General features: G+C 48.4%; 1 protein-coding gene across 2 annotated transcripts in view; it reads left to right on the top strand.

The window, feature by feature from the left end:
• Positions 1–22,016, top strand: part of LOC8033489 (alpha-1,3-mannosyl-glycoprotein 2-beta-N-acetylglucosaminyltransferase) — a 54,942-nt gene that overhangs the window by 22,337 nt on the left and 10,589 nt on the right. For both annotated transcript variants that reach the window (XM_029971036.4, XM_029971037.4), the window contains exons 7-9: positions 1,071–1,205; positions 4,754–4,844; positions 16,076–16,180. In XM_029971036.4, the coding sequence (XP_029826896.3) occupies positions 1,071–1,205; positions 4,754–4,844; positions 16,076–16,180 (331 nt within the window). The remainder of the gene's footprint in view (positions 1–1,070; positions 1,206–4,753; positions 4,845–16,075; positions 16,181–22,016) is intronic.

The raw sequence follows: 22,016 nt of genomic DNA, 5'->3' as shown, positions 1-22,016 counted from the left end.
TACACGTCAACGAGGCTCCCATTGGCTGCTGTGAGTCAGATTGTTTGGTGTCATCCTGACTGTGTTATCACACTGTTCTGCTACCCTGATCACCACGTTCGCTTGCCTCTTATCAGATGTACGGCTCGTGGCAATATATACGGTGCATGGAATAAACCAAGGGGTTTGTTCTGCTGGGAACTACGTTGCTCTTTGTTCCTTCTTCGCGCCGCAAGGCATACGACAGTTTGAATGATTGCTTACCCGATGGCGCTGCTTGTTGGCGAGGCACCGGCTCCACCATTCCACGCCCAAGGTCAGCGCGTTGTACACCGCAGATTAAAGAAGGGAGCGAAGAGCAGCGTAGTTGCTTTCGCATTCACAACTCATAAGAAGTGCTTAGCTGTGCCTCGAGCCTTTTTTTATTCTCTCCTATGGAAAGCTTGCTATTGTTATTCGAAGGCCGATGATGTCTCTCGGTGATATTTCTGTTCCACATGGGGCGTTCGGTCAACTCCACTGAAGCCCATTCATTAACTGCGACAACAGAATACCACGGCCGAATGCAATTCATGAATTGGACGCAGGCACTGCGTTAGAGCTCGGCTTGGGCTTGGCTATGGTCAGTGCCTCTGCAAATATTTGGGTTTGGGCTTGTCCCCAAATCTCGGAGCTCTTGCATTCCGCCAGCTTAAGCATGAGGCTGCGATGAGCATTGCTGGGACTGTTCTGCATCAGATTATGTGGTCATTTCTGGCTCCATGGTGATGCAGTTGATGCTGCTCTATTTTTTTCACTCCCTCTAACTTACAGGCTGTTGCAGCTAGCACATGACAGAAAGAAGCTAATCAGAACTGAGTACATTACGCACATCAACGACTCCTTCTAAGCAGTATGGAGCATAAATCAGGAAATTGTTTTATGGTCACTCTAAGCAGTCCCACTACAACTCTTTTTTTAATGAATCATCACATTTTTCAGTTTTTAGCAACAGTAATCAGACTAATTCCCAGTGTAAAGCCATTTCAGTATGAAACTGAGCTGTGGCCTCAGATTTCTGATCTCTTGGCATTGTTTTGTACTACTTGCAGATGACTTGGAGTTATCCGTAGACTTCTTCGAATACTTTTTAGCTCTCTATCCAATTCTCAAAAACGATCCCACGCTCTACTGTGTCTCGGCATGGAATGACAACGGGAAGGCAGGCTTAGTGGCAGAAGACTCCGGTAAGTTTTGGTCCACTTTTGTCCTAGAAACGTGCCTCCTCTCCATTCATATGGCATTTTTGAGGGCACATCTCGGCGCCCTCCTGCAAGGCTCGGGTACCCCTTGGCATGGACCTGGGATGTGCATTTGTCGTCTTGCACTCTGAAATACCTCGTAAAAAGGATGAGATTTCCGTCCTGCCATGTCATGTTAGGTAGCATCAGTTGGCCAGCAGAACATTGTTTTTTGGCTTCTTTTGGTCAGCTGACTGCATTTTGTATTGATTGCCTCCTTCTACCCTGTGGCTTACGGCCCAGATATCTAATAGTACTGTCGTGACCGGTTATAACAAAGTCACTGCGAATCGAAAATCGCTTCGCTATATCTGCTTCTTTGTTATATATGAACTCGTACAAATAACATGGAAAAAAAACAACGATAACACAGGCTGTCACGGGCACATGTTTATCGAGCCTGCAGAAAGCGGTCGAGGCTTCCCTGCATGCGTCCTCTGCTGGATCGGAGCCGCTTCTCGCCAACTGCAAGAAGCTCCGATCGAAAAAAGATCCTGCTACTTACAGACCGTAACGACAGCTGCGATGACCCCGAGGTGGTCGGCATTTTTTATGTTTATGCGCACTTTGTCGAGGATGGCACGCTTTTGATTCAAGGAGATTGCCTTCGTGTTCCCCGTCGAGGTGCCGGCAGTGCAGGGAATCTCCATCGTTGAGTGGCGATGATTCGCCATATCAGCGCTTGAGAAAAGTAGACTTTTGCGCAAGAGCAACTTCACCAACCAGATGCTGACACGGATCACAAAGCAATCAAGGAGATTGCCTTCGTGTTCCCCGTCGAGGTGCCGGTGGTGCAAGGAATCTCCATCGTTGAGTGGCGATGATTCGCCGAATCAGCGCTTGAGCAAAGTAGACTTTCACGCAAGAGCGACCTCACTAACCAGATGCTGACACGGATCACAAAGCAAACAAAGAAGTGTGCACGATACCGAGTTTGCACTCGAGCTTTTTTGTTGTCAGTATAAAGAGCCTAGGTTTAAAGGTGGGGCAACTGCTCGATCAGGGTCATGTGGTTTGTGCGCCGTCTTTGCAAAACGAGCTGCAGAATGCAAGGAGTCAAAACTCAAAAGCGTTAACCTTCTGCAAACGTGTCCGCCTCTCCGTCCAGCTTCCTCACCACACTGACCGTGCAAAAATCATATGCAGGCGTACTTAGTGCTCCTCTTTTAAATCTAGGCTCTCGCCGTCATCTCCGGCAGTATGTTGTCGCTAGCGCTCTGAATGCCCCTATCGGCATGCCACGACGGCTTCTCCTCGTCCGATGTGGTAAAGCTGCTTCCCAGATAAGGAGTGGGGAGCAGACGACGTTGCAGAGACTACTGCCGCTCTTCTGCGGCCTGTTTTGGGCGGCTTCTTGGCCGCGGCAGCTAAGTGCAGCGGTCCGAGACTTGGTAAACTTTCTGAATTATATTTCTTTTAGATTACCACAAAATTTTTCTTCACTATATTCATAGAAACCGCTCAATATCCTTCGCTAAAAACACACAAATGCGTTGAAAAGTGATAATGGGAATAAGAAATCGCTTTGCTGTAGCCGCTATTTTGTTATACAGTGTAGACCGCATATAACGTATGTCGCGGGAGTCGCGAAAATCCGCACTATAAGCGGTACCGCGTTATAACCGAAACATCAATTTTTCAGGCCAAAATGCATGCCATGAGACAACTTACCTTTGTAAAAGAATTTATTTTATGTTAGATGAAAAATAAAGCTTAGTTTGAGGAAAGTCTTTATTTTCACCAGACTAGTACACTTCTCTCTCATGTGTGTCACACATTTTGAAAGAAATGAGCGGCTTTTGCCTGGCGCAGCCTTTTAGCGGCATCGCGGATTGCGGACGGACGTTGCGAGCGTTCAGGATTGTAACCCTAATCACTTTTCTCCGGAGATGAAAACGCGTGAAAATTCGCATCCTTCATACGGTACGCGCCAGTAATACCTTGAACTTGAGCACACGCATGAAATACGCCAAATAAGAAATCCGGGCGATGTTCGACGACACAAATGCTTAGAAATCACCACTGTAGTCGAAGTAAACAAGCACGACGACACGGGCGTTTCTGCCGTCTTGAGAGCGCCGCCACGACATCGCCGCTCGAGTAGGTGGATCTTTCCTTCTAGTACGTGCTGGGTTATCATAGCGACACACAACGAAAATTCACTGTCAAGGATAGCGCTTTTACGCGGAACGATGAGATGAACGCCGTCTACGACGACGATCACGACGTTGACCACAACCGACGCCATGTTTGCGGATAGAAGCAGCCGGCCCGCGACCGGAGGAGGAGGAGAAGCGTTGTAATAGAGGTTGGGGGGGTAAAGGAGAGAGCCAATAGTGTGTACGCACTGGGCGCTCATGCAACGCGCGCGAACACTTCTCCTCGACCTGCGATTGGTCTGTCATTGCGGTTGTTGGAGTTGTTGGTTTCCAATGCAGCGGAGGGACGCACGCACGTCAACGACACATGCTTGCGTCGCTCCGTCGCTAGGGCAACTGAAGCCTCTCTCTTCGCTTCTCCCGCTTCTTCGAGCAACTTCCTTGCCCCGCGAGTGCCGCTTGCGCAACGCTTGCGGCTCGCGCTCGTGCCGTCAGCGCCGTTATCTATGTCGCACAGGGAAGCGTGCCCGCTGCTCCGGTCGTCGGCGCGGTCGGCGGGCTGTGCCAGAAACCGCACTATAACCGGTATTTCCCTTCGCGCGCCTGCGTTTTAAGTGGTATGTAATTACATGGAGTTCTATGGGAGGCGAATCGGTGGTTTAAAAAAACCGCGTTATACTCGGTCCTGCACTATAAGCGGTTACGTTGTAAGTGGTCTATACTGTATCTGACTTCGTTATAACCGGTCTTGACAGTACTATGTACTATTAAAACTAGGGTTTTGATATTTAGCCATAAGAACATGGTGGATGCTTGCTTTGGATATTTTTATTAGTGCCATGATCGCTTTCATTGAGACAGGACTGTTTCATTTTCAAATCGTGACAAAATGTCGAATCCCCTTATTGTAAAATATAGCGAGCGTGCGCTCGTGTTGCAGTAAGCGCCCTCTCCCACATATGAAACGTCTGAAATATTAGCAAAGGACATATCAAGCCCCCACCCCTGCAGACTTCGGAGCTCGCCGAGCGAACCGTGATGCGCCTCTGCGTCAGCTGCTCCTTTGAGAAGTCGGTGCAAGACGGCGAAGCTTTATGCAAGCCCGCGATGCCGAGCAGTGAAGTTTGACTCAAGAGTGTGGGCATGAAGCAGCCTTGTCGAGAATGGCACAGCTTGTTTGATCTGCTCTACTGGATCAAACAAGGGCCAAGCAAGAGCCTACCCCACCGTGTACCCCTTTTGTATTGCACTGTTAAAACTAACTAGTGCCTGTTTCTATTTTTCGTGATTAACTCCCACTTTTAGGTTTGACGCTTGCTCAGTAATTTATGGTATGTGAGGCTTCACCGTAACGTAGGGAATGACCCACGTGATTTTGCGGTGATCTCATTTCAGAACATCTTCATCGGTCAGACTTCTTTCCTGGCTTGGGCTGGATGCTCACAAAAGATCTCTGGTTGGAGCTACACACCAAGTGGCCCAAATCGTAAGTATTGTGTCTTTCCCGTTTACTGAAGCCTGCCACCGCCAACTAAACGAAGCAGTCTCGGTGTCGAGAACATTTCCGTTTTCTACAAGTCTAGCCGGCTGTGTCTACATTGTGCCATTTTGCGTGCTTGTTTTTTGCAAGCTAAATTTCTTTTCTTTTTGTTTTGTTATTGGCACGAACAGGTACTGTATTCACGGTGATCGCGATTCACACGTCAGCACAAAAGTGCGGAATGCACGGCGGCGTGCGCTACGGTCGCGCCGCACAGCAGTGCGCTGATTCCAGGCAGTGACGGCACATGCCGGAATGGCCGCTGGAACAGCCTCGCCAACTTCGCTCCCCAACTCTCGCCGTTTTTGCACGGCGTCACCATGCTGAATGGTGGCAGCTACGTTTCTCTGTATTGGCATGCGTGATCTAGGAGGTTTTAGTTTTTTGGCTACAGCGGACGAATTCAGGTGCATCCAACAGCGCAGTCCATTGCTACGGCGTGGGCGTAGCCAACAACATCGAGCTAAACGTCATCACCATTGCCCCCTTTTGCTTGTTTTTAATTCTCCGGGCAAGCGTAACGAGTGACGTCAGCAACGTTTCGTCTCGGCACTCAGCGGTGTCCGCGTGATTGGCATAACATGCCTGCGCAGTGCACTTCTTGGGAGCCGTCTGGTTGCCCCGCCGTAGTCCCGCCGTTATTGCCATCTCCTGCGTCACAACCACCGTTGTCATCTCAACGTTTGTGATTATTGTCTCTTAAGAGTTTTGTCCACACTAAGGACACTACGTACGCGAACTGATGCCGCAGTTGTGCAGGTGTCGTTGAATGTCAGACACCAAATTATGGTGAAGAGTGTAGTGCAGACGACACCTGTGCCTTGCAAACGCCCGCCCCTGTCCCGCCCGTTACTGCGTAGAGGATTACGTGACATCTCGTCCACGTGATAGCCATGTTTAAAATTAGATTTAAAAATATACATACCATTTTTTGCGAAGCAACTGACGTAGTGTCTTTCATTAGGGCTTTTTAATGCAGAATCACTCATTATCTTGAATTTTCGGAATTGAGCAGAGTTGCCCTTTAATTCGAAACGCCTTGCTGTCCCCGTGAGCTTTGAATTATCGAGAGTAGACCCTACAGTGGGTGTGCAACGAGAGTCACAAATGAACACAGCTGGAATTGGCTCGCAAAAGTGCCTTTTTAAGAATGAGCATTGGAGAGATCTGCAAAGTCCAAACTTCGCAGGGACCAAAAAAATATCCGAATAATAGAGAGGTCTGAAAAATCAGTAGATTAAAAACTTGCCTTTGTTACGTCTAACCAGGCTTAAAAAAGCCGTCTATAGTGCCTTGCTTTAGGTTATGCCTGCGTGCCTTGATTCAGGTTACGCCCTTGCTTGCTTTCGGCCACTTTTTATTAAAGGGTGTCTAGCGACCGGGAAAACCGGGAACTGTGAGGGAAATTTTAATTACCGGGAAAAATTGGGGAATTGTCAGGGATATTGTGATACAGCGAGCCCAGTCAGGGAAAATGAGCCCGACACGCCATCGAGTGCCCTGAGCAAAGACTTGAGGACTTCGGGCAGAAAAGTAGGCAATAAATTCTGCTTAGGGCGGTGCGCGGGCTCTGCTCATCCGATGTAGAGTCTGCTACATGATGCAAAGGGAACAGCCGACAAATCTAGTTCAAGCCTTGGATTAGATTGGTGTGGATTGAGGACTCGACATTAGGCTAGATCCAGTTATAGCTACTAGATTTAGTAACAAAGTGGAAAGCAACAGACCCCAATCCAATCCAAGCCCTAAGCCGAAAGTATCCGAAAGAGTGCATCTAGCGGCGGCCATGCGGCCATGCTGCCATTCGGTTATTGAGGTGTGTGGTTGAGCGTCATGTTTTCACCGTGTTTCCTTTTCGGAAGTGGACGAACCCGAATATTTTGGAATATGCAAGTTGGATTAAGCCCGTGCAAAATGATCCTCACAGTGTTCAATGCCCAATGCCTTGTGTTTAGTGTTCTTATATATTTAACCAGCCCTACAGTGATCAGGGATTTTCACCTGAACTTATCAGGGAAAGGTTGGAAAAATCAGGGAAATTCAACATAATAATTTGCTAGACCCCTGTCTTAGCTTGAGAATCGCTGCCTTCTTTTCTAGCGTTACGGTCTAGTACTTTCTGTGCTTCTTAGCGACACTTTGCAGCGGCAGAAGAACAGATGGGGCCATGACGTCCAAGCCAGTGTAGTCTGAAAAAACAATTCACTGAGATGAGATGAGAGGTGCAAGTGCACGACCGCAGAATGGCGAATGAACAAAGCAAAATGTAACAATGATGATGATAATGACACGCACCTAGAGAAAAAAAATCCGTAGCATAGCGTCATCTAAAGGTAGGACTTAGCGATACTCGAGCAGTGCTGCCAAACCAAGCCATTCCATGTGGAGCCATCATAGAATCTAAAATGGCGGCTTCTCGGTGATGTTTTCTGCTGATCGCTCACAACAGTTTTGTTTGAAAAATTTAACTTTCAGACTTCAAGTTGTTGAAAACAGTGGTCATCAACATGCACTATATCTATCGGGTAGGTCAAGGTTCCCCCTTTAGGTACAAAGTATCGAATATCGGCGTCCGAAAAATCGGTCGACGACTGTATGTGTACTGAGCATGATAACATAACCACTCACGACCTCCGACTGCGTTCCCTGCCGCAGGCTCACCACTCGCCATTTTGTCATCAGTGCCATGGTGCTCCTTAAATTTCTGAAACCACTGTTTGAAGTTATTGCATTCATGCGTGCAAGCAATGTCCCTGGCTTTGCTTGCTGCCCTTCAGAGCACCATCACACTCAAAAGCAAACATTACTTAGTGTGCATATTCACTTTTTTTTTTTATCTGTGGTGCACTGTACATCTCAAGGAAATCTTATAGGCAGCAATAGAAGCATAAAGAGTATGTCGGCATCATGGACATATAGGAGCTCACTCAGTTGAAGCGACGCATTACGGGAAGGGTAATCGCCTTCCGGCCTCCATTGCCACGGTCAAAGCCGTGATACGCGGTGGGAGTTGTGTACGGCTAGCTGTGACGTGATCAGTTCAGAAATAAGCAGATTACAATGTGTAGCTTGCATAAATAAGCATTCATTTCATGCTGAACCTCATACATGGTCAGTGAAAGAATGAAGAATAATAATATTGGACAACAGGTGTGCAAGAGGCTTTGGTAAAGTCGCCAGTTGACTTTGACGAACGGGAAGCACTCGGTTGGATTCAATGTTCCCACGCGACTAACTTCTGACAGGTGGCCGTGCATTCTCGTTGCTAGACTTTTACGTTACAAACTCACAAATTTGCCATCGAAAGGAGGGACGACGTCTAAATCTCGCAATATGCACGCTTGAGAAATTGGTCGTGACATTCCGGCAAATTTTTTTTTAACTGTTTACGGGGAGCATACCTAAATTAGAAACTTGTGAACGGTTAAATGGTGAAATGGGTTACACTGCATATGCCACGCGCATGCAGTCAACACTTATTGCATGTTTTGATTTATGATCGCAAACGGGAACGGCTGTTGGTGCGCAGCGGTTCTCAAACTTTCTACTTTCGAAGAGCCCTTATTTTCTTTGGTGGCAGCTGAGGAACCTATCCCGTCCTCGGCATTGATCCAATAAAGCAATATAGGAGACTATAAACCTCGTAAACAATAATACACATACTAGGATGTGTTGGGCTCATAGTTATACATTAAAGGGTGGCTCAGGTTTGGTACAATAGTGTTTAAACTAGGAAAACGCCATATTGAGAGGCTGGGGCGGTTGAGGAGAATCGGGAGCTCATGAACCCCTGTGCTTCTAGGAACCCAGTATTTGAAATCATTGGCTAGCAAATGATCATACTTTCTTCACACACGAGGTAACCATGCATTTCGATTTACTCTGCCTTTGAAACTTCATTTTGGTGAATGCTCAATTTGCTGAGCGTTCAACAAAATTGTTGCCACTACGAAGGTTCTTGAGGGTGTGCGTTTTCGGAGAGCTGTCCTCGCACACGCTCGCTTGGCTCAGCATGTGGACGTTGGTGTTAGAACACTCAAAGTAAGAGTAAAGTTCTCATTGGAGTGGAAAGAGACGCCAGTTGTCAGAAATCTTTTTTTGGGATTGCAACTGATGACATTGATGGCGAGGCAGTGGCAGCGACGACGACTTGAGGGAATAACTTGTTTACATCCATTCATGGAGGCCTGCTGATGACACATGCCTGCGACCGATGCTCAGGACGTCTCCCATCTAAAAACCTTCCCGCGATTAGTTCCAACTTCCATCCCGAAAGGAAACTGACATACCTTTTGCGCGGTGAAGCGGCAGGGTTGCTCGTGCCTGATTTGCATTTTCCCACTGGCTGCTTTGTATTCTTTGGAGAGGTGGTTTCTTTGTAATTCTAAAGAGCAGCAAATAACAAACAAACATTAAAAGAAAACAATTGTATGAAGCTAAACTGCAAGAGCATCACATGACACACACCAAGAACAACAGGTAAAAATATGCCTCTGCAAGCGCGGTGAAGAGCACAGACCCACAGCAATGACGGATAACAGGGCCGCACCAAAGCATGTAAAACAAGCCATTTAAAACTAGCCAGGTTGAATCCCTCTTAAGTCTTCTTCATCACCAGCACAGGATGGGTCATATGAAACTCCCATTTCTGATTGGCTGCTGTTGCTTCAAACATCATCTGAGTTGTTGGAGTTGCTCGCCCATTTTGAACCAGACTTGATCCTAACATTTTGCGTTGCTGTGCAACAATCTAGTTAATAACCCGAAAGGTGTGGGGAAATTGCCCTTTCTCAAGTGGACTTCAAAGAACCAAATTAAACCGACTGAATGACCACACCAGGGAGCAACCGTGCAAATCCTCCCATACGTTCCTCTCTGTGTGTGCGCGTGCTTTCTTTCCTGTTTTTCGCCGCGATGTTTCAACAATACTTTCATTGTGGTGCAGCCGACCCCGTTGTGTGTAGAGCGGCATAAATATTTTTTGAAAAAATGGTTCAACGTTGCTTAAAGCCATTCGGTGCTGAAAGGTCGTGAAACAATGTTCGATTTTTTTTTAAACAATTGGTGCTTCAGTTTTTCACCCCTTTTGTCTGATGTTTCCTCTGCTCTTGGAAATTGTTTTCGTTGTGTCTGCTGTTGCTAGGGTGACCATATTCCTCAAGGCAGAAAATGGGACATCCGGGAGGGGAGGGGAGGGGAGGGAAGGGAAGGGAAGGGAAGGGAAGGGAAGGGAAGGGAAGGGAAGGGAAGGGAAGGGAAGGGAGGGGAGGGGAGGGGAGGGGAGGGGAGGGGAGGGGAGGGGAGGGAAGGGAAGGGAAGGGAAGGAGGGAGGGAGGGAGGGAGGGAGGGAGGGAGGGAGGGGGGGGGGGGAGGAGGGAGGGGAGGGAGAGAGGGGGTATTAAAGATTGAGATTGAATAACGTCTCTTATTTCAAAACGTTACCGTATTGCACTAGGCACTAGGGCTTAGGGAAAAGCCACACTCACAGTTCAGCTGCATGCACTCATTTGGTTTCAAAGCGAGTTTTGGCTTGCTTCAACTCGCTTGGTGGCAATTTCGAAACTGTGCACTCCTGTGAAAGCGGGACATCATTCTTAATATGGACAAAAAGACGGGACGGCAGAAGCGGACCTCAAAAACGGGACGTCTCGTCACCCTAGCTGTTGCCCTTCAAATTTTTTCGTTGAAACTGTTGTGGCTTACGACCACAATGCTTACGACAAGAGGCAGGACGAGGTGCAGCCGATGTATCTTCCAGAGCCAGACGGTTTTAATGTCCCGTGCCTTCGTTTTGTCTCTCACATCCCAGGCGCGCGCTCACTTCTTTGCCCGCCGCCTCGCGCTATTTATTGAAACAGTACTCAAACACAACACTCCTTCCCCATCAATGTTTTGGCTGACTCACACAAGAATACCTCTCCGGTGGCCTACGTTGTCGTATGCTACTTCGAAGCACTGGTGTGGTCGGTACCGCTGTCTCGGAAACAGGCTCCATATCGAGGGCAGCAGGCTCTGTCATGTTGTCTCAAGAACCACCGGACGCCCTTCGTGGTGTTGCAGCCGGAGTGTCGACATTTCTTCTCTGTGCAGAAGAATCTTCGAAGTGTCTCAGACGGACATCATCCACGTGCACATACCGATGCTGATCTTGCACTATCACGACGTAGGTTGATGCACTTACTTTCTTCACAACACGTCTAACCAACCTTGCAGGATCTGTCGGACGTAATCCCCGGACGAGGACTTGGTCGCCTGCTTCAAAAGTTCGCCAAAAGCCTCTTCTCATGTCGGCGGCTGTCTTGATTTGTTGCTGGTGATCTCTCATGCGTCTCTCCATTTCAGGATGAAGGAAGCTCAGACGGGTCCTGGGCTTCCAAGAGAGAAACAGCTCGGCTGGAGTTCTGTCGGTCGTACCACTTGGGGTATTTCTGTATGCAAACAGTAACTGGTCGACTCGATGTTGCATCGATTTCGGTACACCCGTCCGGTGCTCGTCGATTACCTGCCTCAGGAGGTCCCGCTTGACGGTTTGCACACACCGTTCCGCGCATCCATTTGAGGCGGGATGGTACGGAGGACTTTTCGTGTGGCATACACCAATCATCGACAGAAACTCTACGAACTCTGTCGCCACAAACTGGGGTCCATTGTCTGTCACTACCTCTTCTGGTAGTCCAAACATGGCGAAAACACTTCGCAATCTTTCGATAGTACATTTTGTCGTAGTGGAACTCATAAGAAACACCTCTACCCACTTTGAATGAGCATCTACGAGAATCAAAAACCAGTTATGATCCCGGTATGCAAAATCAAGATGCACCCTTTGCCATCTGCGCGTTGGCCAACCCCACGTTAATAATGGAACACGTGGTGGCGCGTTCTGCATTAGTTGACAAGTACTACAGTTTTTGACAGTGTTTTCGACATCATATGTTATCAAAGGCCACCACACGTGACTACGTGATAGCATTTTCATTCTGGTGGTGCCTGGATGTCCCTCGTGCAACAGGGACAACAGTTTTTCCCTAAACACTTCGGGAATGATCACTCGATTTCCCCATGTTACACATCCTTGGTCAACCGACAATTCGTGACGGCGCACAAAGTACGGTTGCAATGCCTCATTGTCCACATGTAAAGGCCATCTGTTCTGTGTGAAAAATAACACTCTTTTCATCACACTATCCTTTTCAGTTTCTCTCCTAATTTCACCAGCTGACAATGGCACTTCATCCACCGCCGAAAAGAAACTGACGTAGTCTGAGCTATCGTTCACGTTGGGCAAAGGCAGACGTGACAGCGCATCAGCATTCTGAATCTGGCTACCCTTCCGATAAACCCACTTGTGACTGTAGGCAGCAAGTAAGAGAGCCCACCTCTGCATCCTGGCTGCTGACATCGCCGGAATTTGTTTTCCATGACCTAACAGCCCTGCCAACAGCTGGTGATCCGAATAGATGCTGAAATTTCTGCCATACAGATACTTATGAAACTTTTTTAGCCCAAAAACAACTGCTAGGGCTTCTTTTTCAATTTGGGCATAACCCTTTTCAGCCTTGCTCAGAGTTTGTGATGCATAAGCAATCGGTTTCTCATCGTTCCCAACTCTGTGAAAAAGAACTGCTCCCACTCCGTACGCTGAAGAGTCACATACAAGCCCCAATTCCTTTTTTGGGTCATAGAACGTTAAGACGTTTTCATGTCTAAGCCACGCCTTACTTCTGTTGAATGTGTTGTCTTCTGCCCTTGACCAACGCCATTTTGTGCCCTTCTGTAATAAGTCGTAAACGGCTTCAGCTCGGTTGACATGTTCAGCACAAACTTGCCATAAAAGTTAATCATGCCCAAGTAGGCGCGCAGTTCTGATTCATTTTTGGGGCATGGGGTCCCGTATGGCCTTTACTTTCTCTTCCGATGGTCGAACTCCATGTTGATCTATCACATGTCCCAAGTAATGAACAGACGTCTGAAAAAATCTGCATTTTTCTTTCTTTAGTCTGATGCCTTGTTGGCTGAACCGTGCCAGCACGCTTTCCACCTTTTTATCGCAGTCCTCATAAGTTTCGCCCGCTATTAGTACATCGTCTAGATAGCACGCGACATTTCTCAGCCCTTCCAGTACTTTGTCCATGACGGACTGAAAAATTGCTGGAGCACTAGTGATGCCGTAAGGCAATCTCGTAAACTTAAACAAGCCAAGGTGTGTGTTCACAGTGACCAAATCTTGTGACTCCGGATGCAATTCCAGCTGCTGGTAGGCTGTAGACAGATCAAGTACGGTAAAGTACTTACAACCACTCAGTAAAACGAACAAATCTTCCATGAGCGGGAGAGGGTAGTGATCCGTCTGACAGACTGGGTTTAAGGTCACTTTGTAATCTTCACACAACCGGACCTGTTTGTTTAGTTTAGGTACCACTACCAAAGGTGTCGCCCACTCACTTTGCAACGCTGGTACCAATATTACTTTTGTTGCTAATGATTGAATTTCCTGTTCTACAGCTTCTCTTAGCGCATAGGGCACAGGTCGCGGTTTGCAGTAGACAGGTATGCTTTGTTCCTTCAAAACCAGTTTGACCTGTTGTCCCTTCATCAGACCCACACCTTCTCCAAAAAGTTCCACGTACTTCTCAAGGAGCCTTGCTTCCTTTTCTTCTCTTACGCTGTTTACGCATGACCAGTCTAGCCTCCGCTCTTCTAGCCAGTCTCGACCAAGCAGCGGGGTTACGTTGCCCCCTGGTGCCTTAACTACAATAAGAGGAAGTGTCTTTCTCTGTCCATTGTGCTCGACTGGTACTGACAACTTCCCAGTCACCGTGAGAATTCCCCCCATACATTCTCAATTTAAGGTTGCATGACTCCTTGGGAATGTTTGCCCTGTACTTCACACACCACGATTCTGGCACTACCGACACGGACGCTCCAGTGTCTATCTGCATTCTTACGAGCTTGTCGGCTACTTTAACATCTACTTCATAGTTACGCCTCCCCGTTTCACATGCTTACACTGTGTAAAGCTGCATATCATCAGCTCCATCACTTGCGACGTGTATAACGAAGTCTGTTTTAAACCTACAAACTTTTGCCAGGTGTCCAACCTTTTTACAGACATGACACTTGTACTTGCGGTACTTGCAGGGCTGTCCAGTGTGTACCTGTTTGCAGTAGGAACAGGGAGACGTGGTGTCTCCCGTATGACCGGATGTCTGTTTAGTCGTGGAAGCTCGTGGACCCTTAGTTGACTTGCGCCACGTTTCCCTTTTCTGTTGCCGAACCGCGTTCACGTCGTCGTCTTCTCGTTGGCTAGACGACCCTTGACGACCTGCAGTGGGCTGAAACGTGATGGTTTCCTTGCGTGCGAGCTCGATGCTTTTAGCAATGTCACACGCGGCACCAAACGTCAACGTCGTCTTCTTCAACAAGTCGGACTGTGTTTTCTTGTCTTTTAGTCCCGCGACGAACCTGTCGCGCAAAGCATCATCCAAGAAACTGCCGAACTCGCAACTCGACGCGAGCCTCTTCAGTTCCACTGAAAAAGTGGCTATCGTCTCCTCTTCCTTTTGGTAGCGACGGTTAAACTTAAACCGCTCGGCTATCACCATCGGCCTCGGAGCGTAATGACCTTTCAGAACCGCCACCAACTCCTCCCAGCTTTTCTCTTCTGGTTTGACCGGATGGAGTAAAGTCTTAAGAGCCTTGTACGGTTTCTGGCCAATTGCGGTGACAAAAGCAGAGAGCCTTAGGGCTTCGCTTACCTTTGTAGCCTTTAGGTAGTGTTCGAATCTTTCGACGTAAGGTTCAAAATCTTCGTCACCACCCTCCACAAACGGATCGAACCTTCCCAACCCTGCCATCTTCGTTTGTCCTTGCCGTGGCTCGGTCGATTCCTTCTACGATGCCCGTTGCAGTCGTGATGGACGTTCCATAGCTCGTCGCCAATTATGTTGTGGCTTACGACCACGGTGCTTACTACAAGAAACAGGACGAGGTGCAGCCGATGTAGCTTCCAGAGCCAAACGGTTTTAATGTCCCGTGCCTTTGTTTTGTCTCGCACATCCCAGGTGCGCGCTCACTTCTTTGCCCGCCGCCTCGCGCTATTTATTGAAACAATACTCAAACACAACAGAAAGCACATTCAAGACGGGTGAAAGTATACAAACAGGAGCGTGAAAAGAATGTCAGTTCATTAGATCCAATGTGGTGCGCAAGCTTGTCTGCTTCTTGCACAGGGGTTGCTGTGATATCAGAATTCTAAGCTCTTATTGGCTGATTTGGAAGAAATAGTGGGTAGACCTCAAGGCATCTAGCATTGAGGTCTACCTACAGAGCTCAGCATCATTTTGATGTCACCACAACTCCTGCGCAAAATTCAAGCGACTTGCTCTCTGCATACTTCGCTATAACCGAGTTTGTCATTAGTTGGTTCAACTCTATAGTTTAGTCCAGTTACAACAAGGACTGATGTACGGAATTATTGGATACAGCAACCTAGTAATGAAGTTTGCTTGGTCATATATTTTTGTTTTCAATGGAAGTTTTAGAATGATACCAAAAGTGTGAGGTTTGTGGCAAGATCGGTTATTGTTAGCAGCTACCTTGTATATTTAGAGCCACACGTATGGCTCTAAATACTCAAGGTAACTGCGAAAAAGTAACAAAATTTACAAAAAAAAAAAATTAATAGTATTATTCTAAAAGTTTGAATTATTCCAACATTCCAATTGCCTGATATATAAAAATTTATAATTGGCTGGTGGCTAGCGCTGCTTATGTACCAAATGTATAAACGAGCATGTGATGACAGTGCCATCTTTTGGCAGTGGAGAAAACCAGACTTGGCATCAAATGGAAATATTGTAGGTGGAAAATGCATCATCATTTTCTGCAGCTCTTAGGCGCCCGTTTCCGGCTCGAGCGGCATCGGCGTAACTGCAAGCCCCCCCCCATCGCGGTTCTCGGGAGGACCTCGGGGAGGGGGAGTCACGTCACCCCCCCAAGGTCACGTCACCCCCCCCCCCCCCTTACAGTCCCTTCCTTCCCTCCTCCTCAAGAGCTGCGCTCTAATTCGGCGTTGCAGGGAGTTGTATATGGCGTTCACTTTTTTGTGTTGGCCCTGCTGCTAATGGGTGTTTGGGGGGAAAGCTCGTGAAGCAACCAACCTGCCGTTTATTTTCTAGGTTTTGGGATGACTGGATCCGCCAGCCCGAACAGAGGAGGGACAGGGCATGCATCCGGCCAGAGGTGTCCCGCACAAAAACATTCGGCAAGATAGGAGTGAGCAAGTGAGTACCTCGGACGTTTTGGCGAGCAGCTGGCCGCTCCCAAACAAACAGAACAAATGTCCTACCCTAGATAGCCCGAAAATAAGGACTGCCGAGGCAAGAGCACCAACCAGTGCACGGACGATACGCTTTTCACATGCTGGCTTCTGCTGCGCTTTCTTTTGCACTTTCCCGGGTAAAATTTCCACTCTGTTCATCCCGTGCAACCCGGCTTAGACAACTGGACAAGTCTATTGCCTAAGGAAACACTGGCAAGGTATTTAAGCGTGCCGGAAATTTTTAACGCAATGCGATCTACACGAGCTGCACTGTCCACAAAAGAAAAATAATGTGGATGTCTTGAAATCTGTTTTTTTTTCTGCACAAAAACGGCTGGTTGAGAATTTGGGGCTTTAAGCTGCTCTCGCTCTATTTTTCCTTGGTCACTCGCGGTGACGACGCAGAGTCCAAAATATTGTCAAAGTTCCAGCGCTTCTAGGGCATGGTGTGTTTAAAATTAAGGGTAATTGAATCCATGAAACCTAATTTTCACGACCACTGAAACACCAAAAACGCTCGGTTTTAAAGAGCCCCTTAGATACGCGAGGAGTGGCTACCCACGACGTCCGTGCACCGTGGCGTCGCAACCCTTTTTACAATCTTCAGCGAAGCTGGTGCAGTAAAGATGTTCTTTCTTCGAGATTGCGCCGGGACCCGACGACGGATGCAGCTGATGGTCACTGACGGAAGAGTAAAGCAGACAGGACTCCGCGGATAGGGGGAAGAAAAAAAACACGTCTATTTACAAGTGAAGCTAATTTCCGAAAATCCCAACAAGGTCCCACCACGTGCTCTCCTCGTCTTCTTCTCTTCTCCAAAATGTCCCCTGCCCCAGCTCGCACGAGCGTCGCCAGTTCACCACACACCGGAGCACACGTGCAAACGCAAACACGCCAAGAAAAGAGCCTGTTCCCGCGTCCCTTCACGGTGATGGCGGGCCGATTCTCACACCTCCCGACTAAGTATATTTTTTAGACCCAAAATGTCAAAAATAATATATAACAACTAAACTCAAACGCGTACGCATATCAGACACACCTTACACAGAGTTTGTGACTCAGCCCGTCAGAATCCAAACTATCAAAAAAATTTACATCAAAATGCAAATCACACGCCAGTAAAGTGATTCTTACTGTGCCCGCCAAGGCTCCAAAGCAGTGACCAATCTCGCGCCGAGACTAGCGCAGCATCTAGCCTTCTAGCCTCGGTCTCTTTGCCGACAGGTTATTCAAGCCACCCAGATTTCAGCGGGGCTTGAATCGGACGGTGTGTAGCTGGTTCCGGAATTTCACCGCGCAAGAGCGACGACAGTTTATACTCTGTCTTGATTTACGAATCAGAAAGGGGCCTCGCAGGCGGTCGCCGTTGTTGACGTCTTCTGCACTCCCAGCTCTCTCATACGTGGCCGGCTGGCAGGTGGTCGAGTCTTCATCGGCGTCCCTAGCTATATTCTGGGACATATTCATCTTTAAGACGGTGTCCTCGTCGCTGTCCCCGCTTTCCCTGACTTCTTCACCGGCCGGCTGTGACGTCAGCCACCCTAACAAGATGTCCGACTTCTTGTCGACACCCACTTCCCTGCTGTGGTCACTATCAGCTTGCCAGAACGTCTGCCGCCAAAGCAAGATATTCGGTTCTTTCTCGTCGTCGACGTTCACATTCTCGTCGTGATCATCCTCCGGTCGAAGAAACGCCTGCTGCCCAGGCAATAAGTTCGGTCCTTCGTCGTCATCCACGTTCTCGCCATCGTCGTCCTCGGCTTGCCGAGACGCCTGCCACCCAGGCAATAAGTCTAGTCCTTCGTCGTCGTCCACGTTCTCGCCGTCTTCATCTTCGGCTTGCCGGCATTTCCACCTCTCGGAAGATACCCTCGATTCTTCTTTGTAACCGCCGCCCATGTTCTCAACGTGGTCGCTATTGGCTTGTAAGAACTTGTGCAATTCAGGTAAGATGTCGGGACCGGCCTCACACATGAGTCGTCTTCAGATCGCCAGGATGCCTGCCGCCCAGGCCAAGTGCACGGCTTTTCGTCGTCGACGTTCACCTGCTCGTCATGGTCATCCTCAGCTCGCTAGGACGTCCTCCCGGCACGCGAGACATTCAGCTCATTTCTGCCGTCAACGTCCGCCTGCACAGACACGCAGCCGCGATTGTTCCTCGACGACCGCTCCGTGTCGTCGGCCTGTAACAGAATCTGAAGCGCCTCGCGGATCGATAGGTCCTACCTCTTCTGAGCTTGGTGGTCCAAGTTGTTACCGCCGGTCTTGCCCACCACGGCCGTCACCTTGTCGGGCTCACGGCTGCAATCTTCCTCCACTTTGACTTTCTTGGTGTCTAATTTTTTCTTTTGAAACAGAAGTTTTTTCGTCTGGTGTCTTCGTCCGGGGACATTCGCGGGAATAGTGCCCCAATTCCTTGCATTTAAAACACTTCACCCGATAATTTTCTGGTACGATGCCCTGCCTTGGGCTCTCGCGTTTTTCCTTGAGAGAAGTGGTGGTTTCAATAAAGGGCCTCCAGACCTCAGCTCGAGACAGTCCGAGCTCTAACAAGACCCGTTCTTTGACCGCACCATACCAACCTCTCTCACCCGTGTTCACCCTATTCACTAGTGCACGCATGCTCTCTGTGAAATAAGGTCGCACAAGATATCCTCTGAGCCGCTCAGGGACTTCATATGTCTCGAAGACGTCTTCTACGCCATCAAACCAGCTCGGCACTAATATGTCGGACGACGGCATGGGAGTCAGCACTCCCTTCATCAATCTCGAAAAACGAAAAACTTCTTCTCGGAGGTTGACCTCTATGCCGCCTCCACTGGCTCGCCTTCGGTTTTCCGAGCGTAGTTGTTCTAGTTCTAGCTCGAGGCGTAACAGCCGTTCTTTCTCCCTTACTAGTTCAATCTCCTTTTCGATTGAGCTGTATGATCGGACTCCTTCGTTCCCATCCCCTTGTGTCTGCGAGTTTGCCACTAATCCACTCAAAGGCGACAATTCACCTGGCCCGTCAACATTCCAATTCCAAACCCTATCCTGCTCTGGCGTTAGAACCGGCATCTGCCGCTCTGCGCTGTCTGTATCTATGGCGGGCGCACGTCAAAGAATCACCTTACCGTAAGGTCAACGACTGCCGCTGGATCACAGACGCAGCCCGCTCCTCAGAATAGTCGGGCACGAAAAAGATGTCCGAGCTGTAAACTCGCGCGTTCCTCGTTGGAGTGGGACGGCATCCGGTCAGAGGTAGCTCTGCCGCCACGAAGTAGCTCGGTGGTCCAATCTTCAAGGAGCTCGGTGGTTTAGTCTTCTCTTTAGAAGGCTCCACCAGTGCCGTGTCAAGTCGCTGTCCGCCGATTCCGATGTGAAGATCACGCCGCCGGGGTCCGCTGACGCAATCCTGTCGACTGCGCCAGTAAAGATGTTCTTTCTTCGAGATTGCGCCGGGACCCGACGACGGAGGCAGCTGATGGTCGCTGACGGAAGAGCAAGCAGACAGGACTCCGCGGATAGGGGGAAGAAAAAAAACATGTCTATTTACAAGTGAAGCTAATTTCCGAAAATCCCAACAAGGTCCCACCACGTGCTCTCCTCGTCTTCTTCTCTTCTCCAAAATGTCCCCTGCCCCAGCTCGCACGAGCGTCGCCAGTTCACCCACACACCGGGGCACACGTGCAAACGCAAACACGCCAAGAAAAGAGCCTGTTCCTGCGTCCTTTCACGGTGATGGCGGGCCGATTCTCACAGGTGCCCCCTGTTACTGTGGGTTTTCAGAGGGAGGCACGACGATGTTTTGCTTTTTTTGCCGGCAAGAGTGGTCCCACGATACAGCCTACGGATCGGATATCGTCCGTAAGTCAACAGCAGTGCCACATCTGCACTCTGCTGTATCGGAACTATTCTCAACTGCGCACTCTTGCCTGCTCAGTAGGTGTGTGGGGTGGCGCCGATGCCCCAGTACTACACACTTCTTCTTTAAAAAGGTTTCCAAGTACGGCTTCAAAGTGGCGCCATCGTACGGCTAGCATCTGTAGCTCGTGTCTTGCTTTGTTTTAGTGTCCGGCAATTCTGCTATACAGTGGAATCTCATTAAGTAATATCCCTTCAGAAATGAAAACTTAAAAAGTTAACTGGAACGTTGCAAGTTTTTTTCCGAGCTGCTGTGACTTGTAATAGTACAAGCCATTAATTTGAACCCGAGGGGGACCAGAACTTCGTTTGAAAAATGCAAAGTTTGAATTACTGGAAGTTTCCTTCCTAGAAACGCATAGAGTGGGACCTGCATGTTAGTTTGAACTAGCTGCAAGTTTGAATTAACGAGATTCCACTATTTCTAAAAAATGTGTGGAATTTCTGCCTACACTGTGTCGTATATTAATGTATCTTTCTCAATACTTGAAGGCAGCTTGTGACCCACTATTGGGCTGGATTGTAAAGCGCGACCCGCACGTAACGTTATTGCGTGCGATTTGCGCCCGCTGCGCAAAGGGTTTGGCGGTAAGGACTGACACATTTGGCACACCTCACAGAATTCGAGTTCCAAACGTGCATACCTGAAATTGGACAGGCAAACATAGTTTTGCCATGAGCTTTATGTCTATATTTTTCAGGGCTCAAGCTAGATGCAGTAAAATATTAAAAATAGCGCAAAAACGGCGGCTGTGCATTTCCTATGCCCCATACCAGACGTTCGTCATCTTTACACTAGTTTGTGAGCTTGCTCCCAAGTGGTAATTGTTCATATATTTTTTTAAAAGTATTAATTATCGTGACCATCTTGCTCGTCGCCAGCCTCTACTATTGTAAAAGAATTTGTATTTGGGCAAGTTGATACATCTTAGATTAGAAAAGCACCAAAGAAAGCAAGGACAACAGGAAAAAACTTGAAGGATGCTTAAAGGTGATCTGAGGAGGTTTCTGAGATCACCTAAAGATGGCATTAGCTCATTTTGCTGGCTCTAAGCATCCTATAAATCTCTAAATTACGACGATACGCGGCCGACTTACCTATTAAAAAAAAACAGTCAAAGATCGCAACACACCGATTTCATTTTCGTCTGTTGGAGGAGCATGTTCCGAAACCAGGACCGCTGTCAGTCAATGGCAAGCGAAGGATCCTTGTGGCTCCGACGGGTGGAACCGCAGAGTGATACGTATTTATTCGAATATAGGTCGACCTTTTTTTTTTTTTTGCGGAAATATTGTCAAAAATTAAGGGTCGACCTACAATCGTGACCAAAGAATTTTAACCTAATTCGCGACCAAAATTTGAAACCCTATGGAGGGTGTGGAGCTATCAATCACCTAGCCGGCGTCGCGGTAGAGCCGCACAGCTTCTTGTTTCAAAAAGCTTTTGATGCACAAAAACAACCGAACAGCAGCAGCCGACAGCCCGTGGCCGCCGGCTACAGCTCTCGCGCGCATTCCTCGGGCGTCGGGTTTCGCCATCACGCCTGTAGGGTTCCCCTCGCTGGGCAAGGGGGAAAAGGAGGGAGAGGAACGCGATGCGCCATGCACTTTGCCCTCATATGCGATTCATTCCTCTCTCCCTCACAAACGCGCAAAAAAAAAAAAACTGAGGTACTTTAGTTGTTTTTTTTCGGCGGGTCGCGGTGTTGCTCACGGGGCTCACAGCGTTGCTCATGTCTTTGTATTTGGTCTTTCGTCGCTCGCCCGTCTCCACCTTCTTTCGTTTCTTCTTGTCGTCATTCTACAACAGTGTGAGTGAGGTATTGTTGCCAATTTGCAAGGATGTCTACCAAGCTGACGAAGCTTCGGACCACGATATGTCCGGAAGTTCTGAC

The sequence above is a fragment of the Ixodes scapularis genome, unplaced genomic scaffold (genome assembly GCF_016920785.2).
Source record: "Ixodes scapularis isolate PalLabHiFi unplaced genomic scaffold, ASM1692078v2 PGA_scaffold0__279_contigs__length_252992795, whole genome shotgun sequence".
NCBI lineage: Eukaryota > Metazoa > Arthropoda > Arachnida > Ixodida > Ixodidae > Ixodes > Ixodes scapularis.
Note: the sequence above shows the minus strand (reverse complement) of the source record. Positions and strands in the feature narration are given on the sequence as shown.